This window comes from Otolemur garnettii, unplaced genomic scaffold (genome assembly GCF_000181295.1).
Source record: "Otolemur garnettii isolate 467f Iridium unplaced genomic scaffold, OtoGar3 scaffold00013, whole genome shotgun sequence".
Lineage (NCBI taxonomy): Eukaryota > Metazoa > Chordata > Mammalia > Primates > Galagidae > Otolemur > Otolemur garnettii.
Window position 1 is genome coordinate 28,553,429 of NW_003852408.1, and position 7,194 is coordinate 28,560,622.

The 7,194-nt window shown below is 36.0% G+C and overlaps 1 protein-coding gene across 1 annotated transcript in view; it reads right to left on the reverse strand.

The window, feature by feature from the left end:
- Window positions 1-7,194, reverse strand: part of BMPR2 (bone morphogenetic protein receptor type 2) — a 195,857-nt gene that overhangs the window by 93,660 nt on the left and 95,003 nt on the right. Inside the window, exons 2-3 of the mRNA XM_003785030.3 lie at window positions 5,669-5,839; window positions 3,437-3,607 (exon numbers count right to left, since the gene is read on the reverse strand). Coding sequence (XP_003785078.1) covers window positions 3,437-3,607; window positions 5,669-5,839 — 342 coding nt within the window. The remainder of the gene's footprint in view (window positions 1-3,436; window positions 3,608-5,668; window positions 5,840-7,194) is intronic.

Genomic DNA, 7,194 nt, shown 5'->3' on the forward strand with positions numbered 1-7,194 from the left:
AAATAAATAATTTAAAACCTACAGATTCGCTGCAAGAATAATACAAAGAACACACTATATACTTTTACCCAGATTACCTATTGCTACCATTTTCCCACATTTCCTTTTATTCTCCTTTCCTACATTCACAAACACATACATGCAGTATTTTAACCACTACACAGTAATTTATATAAATCACAGCCCCTATTCCTAAACATATCTTAAGAGTATTTCCAAAGAATATGGATATCCTCTCATAAAATCACAGTATTGGTACCCACTTTAGGAAGTTTGACACTGAATAATATTTTTTTCTAATCATCTATTTTGTCAATTGATCAAAAAATGTCCTTTATCATATTTTTTTCCTTCCAGTAAAAAAAGAGGTACTGCTTCTCTTTTGTCAAGTCTTTCTTTTCCTCTAATCTAGGCCTTTTCCACAGCCTTTCATTATCTTATATGACACTGACAGTTTTTGAAGAATATAACCCCTTTTGTAATATTCACAACTTATGGTTTGTTTGGTATTTCCTTATGATTCAATTCAGGTTATACATTCTTGACTGGAATATAGTACCATATTAGCAATGTTGTATCCTCCATGTGTCATAGTTTTCCATCTTCTTTTTTTTTTTTTAAGGCAGAGTCTCACTTTGTTGACCTGGGTACACTATCGCCCTAGGTAGAGGGCCATGGTGTCATAGCTCATAGCAATCTCAAACTCTCAGGCTCAAGTGATCCCCTTGCCTCAGCATCCTGAATAGCTGGCACTTACAGACACGTGCCACAACGCCCACTAGTTTTTCCCTTTTTAGTAGAGTGAGATCTCGCCTTTGCTAGGGCAATCCACCTGCCTCCCAGAGTGCTAGGATTAAAGGCATGAGCCAAAACACCCAGCCCCATCTGCCTTTCTTTAATGGTGTTAATTCTAATCACTTTGTCAAAATGCCCAGTTTCCACATTTTATAATTACTAATTTTTCCCTTGCTATTATGCAGGAGACACCTTGAAACCATGCAAATATCCTGTCTCCTCATTGAAAATGTCCCTACATTTAGGATTCTTTGATGATTCTTGCTGATCAGATCCTTAAAATGATAGCTGTAGAATGATGATTTGCCAATTGCAGCATTCCTAAATTTATCAGTTGCTATTTAACATTCTACTCATGATTCATTTTCCTTCCAATTGGTTTACAATTCAATACTGTACTTATTTTAGATTTCAAATTGACCCAGATTTAGCCAGTGGCAGTTCCTTCAAGCTGGCTCCTGTGTCCTTTGACAAGTCTTCATTATATTTTGGGTACTTTGTTCCTTACTTTTTGCATTATAAACACTACATTACAAGATGTTTCAGACTTATCTTGCACCTATCCTGTTCCAATCCTAGAATAAGTCATATTTTCAAGTAGCCCTGGTACCTGTTAAGTGAGAAATGCTATCAGAGACTAAGATCTGAACATTATGCATACTCACTGCTACTGGGGTACTGTTGCTTCTTGTCCTTTTCAATGAATAGAACCAAGAAATATATGTATATATATAAACAAAATACATATCAATATATATATGCATGTACATTATACAGAGTCATATAAAATATCCATATACATGTATATATTTTTTCCAAAATCTCAAGTTCTATCACTATAATTATCAATTATACTGATAATCTGAATTGCAATCTATTCACTTAGGTTTCTCTTCTCCATTCAATAATTGTGTGACCCTGTCTCTTCAGTAAAAACTCTGGATCTCAAGAATATTAACTTATTTTCTTAATCCTATAGTACATCTACAACTGTTTCAGAATTCTTTGCCCATACTACTAAGAAACAAATCTTCTAAAAAGAGTGTTTGCAGTTCTCCTCCCACCTTTATATCCCATCTTGTCCAAAAGAGTGTACATTGCTAAATACTGTGTAAATTATTTGGATTAGTTCTTCTTTTTCCTTTCAGTATGATTATTTTACTTGATTTCAGTTTGAGGTTTTTTTGTTCCCCCCTTTCTACCCTAAATGATTTAATTTTATTTTTTTGCATATGTAAAATGGTGACATGATATTTATAGTAAAAACTGCATATAAAAAGCTACACTCAGAGAATAGCACTCCTTTTTATATCCTTTCTGCCCCATTCCTTGTGTCCCTTGTAAGTAACTTCATTATTTTCTGACTCATGTTTTTCTTTTTGTAAAGATAAGTAGATAATGCCCATGGTTGGTGGCTCATATCTGTAATCCTAGCACTCTGGGAGGCTGAGGCAGGTGGATTGCCTGAGCTCATGAGTTCGATACCAGCTTGAGCCAGAGCAAGACCTCATCTCTTAAAAAAAATAGCCAGGTACTGTGGCAGGTACCTGTAGTACCAGCTACTTGGCACACTGAGGCAAGAGAATCACTTAAGCCCAAGAGTTTGAGGTTGCTGTGGGCTGTGACACCACAGCATTCTACTGAAGGTGAGAAAGTGAGACTCAGTCTCAAAAAAAAAACCAAACAAAAAAAGATAAGTAGATAATAGATATGCTTTCTTATTCCATCCAGTCTTACACAAAATGTTTTTTTGTACCTAACATTATTTCTGGAAATTAATACATTTCAGTTTGTAGAGATCTTACTTTTTTCTTTGAGACAGAGTCTCACTTTGTTACCCTTGGTAGAATGCCATGGTGTCATAACTCACAGCAACCTCAAACTCTTGGGCTCAAGAGATCCCCTTGCTTCAGCCTCCTGAGTAGCTGGGACTGCAGGCACCTGCCACGATGCCCAGCTATTTTTAGAGATGGAGTCCTGCTTTTGCTCAGGCTGGTCTCAAACTCCTGAGCCGAGGCGATCCACCTGCCTCAGCCTCACAGAGTGCTAGGATTACAGGCCTTATATTTTTCTTATAGAGGTATAGTTACAACTCCATTACATGTATATACCATAGTAAATTTCAACTAATCTCCTATTCTTCATGTTTACTTTCAATATCATGCAGTTACAAATGATACTACAACAAATAATTCTATGCATATGTATTTTGTACCATTAAAGATGTATCCTCCAAATAAATTCCTAGAAATGACAAACGTGTAGAAGAGTAAGCACACATGTAGTTTGTTTGTTTGTAGTTTTTGGCTGGGGCTGGGTTTGAACCTGCCACCTCCAGCTTATGGGTCCAGCGCCTTACTCCTTTGAGCCACAGGCGCCACCCAGTTTTCTTAATATTGCCAAATTTCTTTCCTTACAAGAAAATATTATATGTTGGTTTAAACTTATTTGGTATTATACTGATGCCTTGGAAATCCTGGTGCAACTCTTTTGAATTTCATTTGTTTGCTAGATATAATCTCATAATGCTAGAAGTCTTCTCACTCCTACTAACCCTGAATATTTTGGGTATTTGTTTTATATTTTGCAAATCGTTGCAGAAAGAAAATATAAAGAAAAGTAAGTTCTTTTTACTACTTACTGAGTGGTGTTGTGTCAGGAGGTGGAAAATTCTCAGTAAAGTTGACATTACATAAATCTGTGCTACAACAGCAGAAACGGTATGTTCCGTTCTGAATTGAGGGAGGAGTGGTAGTTACGACACATTCTTCATAGTGACACTCTTGGGGATCTCCAATGTGAGACCAACATCCTGTGAATCAATATTAATGTAAACAAGTTAATAAACAACAAAATAAACCAAAAAGAAACGACAAACTGAGAAATAATTGCAATAAATATGAGACGGTGAGTAAAAAGTTTTGCAAATCAATAGGAAATACATTTTTTAAGAAACAAAAATGGCAAAGGTAATAACAGACATTTCTTTTTTTTTTTTTTTTTCAGTTGGGTTCGAACCTGCCACCCTTGGTATATGGGGCTGGCGCCCTACTCACTAAGCTACAGGCACCGCCCAATAACAGACATTTCATAGGAATAAAGAAAACAAGAATAAAGTTAAATCTATGATTAACTGAAGAATTATTAAAGTAGCAGGAAGATTTCATTTTTATCTGTACCAATTAAATTGTTCTAGGTTTAAAAAATAATAATACAAATCATAACAAGGATTCAGTAACACAAACACTCTCATACAATGCTAGATGGAATGTAAACAAATAGTATTTTTAGAAAGCCATGTGGAGGCCAGGCATAGTGGCTCCTGTTTGTAATCTCAATATTTGGGGGGGGGGGTTCGCTAGATAGGAGGATTGCTTGAGCCAGGAGTTTGAGACCAGCCTGGGCAATACATGAGACCCCCAGCTCTAAAAACATAAATCAGGGGCAGTGCTTATGGCTCAGTGAGTAGGGCACCAGCCCCATATACTGAGGGTGGCGAGTTTGAGCCTAATCCCAGCAAAACTGCAACAAAAAAAAGCTGGGCATTGTGGTGGGCGCCTGTAGTCCCAGCTACTCAGGAGGCTGAGGCAAGAGAATGGCCTAAGCCCAAGAGCTGGAGGTTGCCATGAGCTGTGACACCACAGTACTCTACTGAGGGTGACAGAGTGAGACTTGTCTCAAAAATGTATATATATAAATCAGAAAAAAATTAGCCGGGATGCTGCATGCCAATAGTTCCAGTTGCTCAGGAGGCTGAAGCATGAGAATAACTTGAGTATATGAGTCTGAAGCAGCAGGAAGGTATGACTGTGTCACTGTACTCCAGCATCAACAACAGAATGACACTCTGTCTTTAAAATACTTAATTAGGCTCGGAGCCTGTGGCTCAAGTGGCTAAGGTGCCAGCCACATACACCTGAGCTGGAGGGTTTGAATCCAGCCTGGGCCCACCAACAACAGTGACAGCTACAACCAAAAAATAGCCAGGGATTGTGGCAGGTGCCTGTAGTCCCAGCTACTTGGGAAGCAGAGGCAGGAGAATCGCTTGAGTCCAGGAGCTGGAGGTTGCTGTGAGCTGTGACACCATGGCACTCTACCTAGGGCAATAGCTTGAAGCTCTGTCTCAAAACAAATAAATAAAATAAAATAAAATAAAATAAAATAATTAATAAAACCACATGGAAATTTTTATGGAGAGCCTTTAAAATATTCATATATTTTCTAACCTATTTTATAACAAAAAATCTAGTTCAAGGAAACAATCACATACAAAGATTTTATATTCAAAATTGTTTACTGAAATATTATATATTACAGTAAAACCATGAAAATGACACAATCTCTTACACAACAGAATAATCTGGAAGTAAATTTCGATATATGTATACAATAAATATTGTGCAGAGATTAAAAATGTTTTCAGAGAATATTTAAAGACACGGAAAGATGCTCATGATATGATTAAGGTGGAAAAAACTGGGTACAAAATTATTTATACGGTATCCTCCTAACTTCGGGGAAAGAAAGTATGCATGCATATAAACATAGCAGTATGGAGAAAACCCCTGTGAAGGAGATAAACTAGTATTTTAAAAAGAGTACATTAGTAGAGATTTTTGTTTTTCTCTACAGTTTTCTGTATTTCCTAAATTTCATGCTAAGAGCACATAGAACATGATAATAAGAAAGATGCTATAAAAATAAGCAAAGATAAATTACCTTTTATAAATTTGGGGTTTGTAGCTAGAGTTAGTTATAATTTTAAATTTACTTATTTTCTGGACAGGATTTTAATCTACTCCCATGTCCTTTTTAGATGAATTTTAATTATATGAAACACAAAGTCATTTCAGATAAGAAAAGTATCACTTGCCTTGTTTCACAAGATTTATGTCCCCTTTTGATTTCTCCCAAAGGCCATAGCAGGTGCTACCTTTTGAGCATAATATTGTCCCATTTTCATGAGAGATTCGACTCTCACCTATCCCAAGGTCTTGCTGATAGGGGTCTTTAAATGCACATAGCCGTTCTTGATTCTGGGAAGCTAAAATATAGGAAATAAAACAAAACAAATTAATTTTATGATAATCTTTGTAAACATTATTATATAAAATCTTAGTCTTACTTAAAAGACATTATTAATTTCTTCATCAAACCCTTTGAATTCAAATACTTGAATAAATTTGTAACTTTACATTTACTGAATAACTTCCTTCTATTCATTGATTTATTTGTAACCTCCAAATAAGAAGCAAATTTTAAAATTAAATTCCCGTGCTCAATTCAGCAGCACATACACTAAAATTCATTTTCCAAAGGTAATCACCTCTTACTCAAATTATTCTCACAATTCTCTCTCTTATTAAATAATTTTGGTGTCCAAATAAAGAAACAGCATCAAAGAAAATGCCCATGCTCTAAATTATCAAACCTTTAAAAGAAACAAATGTAGAATACTAAATAATTTCAGAAATTCTACAATGCTCATTTTTATCATATTTTATAGTCAGTTGTAAAAAATCACATTGGCCATTGGGCATGGTAAATTAATGATATGAAAATGACTACAAATGGGGCACATGCGTTCTTTTTATGTTCTAAAACTAGATTGTGATGATGGTACAACTTTGTAAAGTTACCAAGAACAAAAAGTATCATTGTTCACTTAAAATGAGTGAATTTCATGGCATATGAATTATAGTTTAATCAATCTGTTTTTAAACATCAAAAAGAAAATGATTTTCCATTATTTAAAGTATCAATATAATAGCCAAAAGAAGCAATGCTTAATAGTCCTTACATAAAGGGACAATGTAATGTGTTTTTGTTTTTCTTTTGAGACAGGGTCTTGCTCTGCCACCGTGCTAAAGTGTAATGGCATCATCATAACTCCCTGTGAGCTCAAACTCCTAGGCTCAAGCCATCCTTTTGCCTTAGCTTACCGAGTAGCTGAGACTGCAGGCATGTGCCAGCACACATGGCTAATTTTTCTTATTTTTTTTTTGTAGAAACAGAGGTCTCACAATGTTATTCAGGCCAGTCTAAACTACTTGGTCTCCTAAAGTGCTACGATTATAGGCATGAGCCATTATTCCTGGCTCCTAAGGTACATTTATTTATTTTGCAATAGAGTCTCAAGCTGTCGCCCTGGGTATAGTGTCATGGCATCACAGCTCACAGCAACCTCAAACTCTTGGGCTTAAGCAATTCTCTTGCCTCAGCCTCCCAAGTAGCTGAGGCACCCGCCACAATGCTATTTTTAGAGATGGGATTTAACTCTTGCTCAGGCTGATCTCTAACTCCTAAACTCAAGCAATCCACTACCTCAGCCTCCCAGAGTGCTAGGATTACAGGTGTGAGTCACCACACTTTGAAGTAGACATTCTTTTTTTTTTTTTT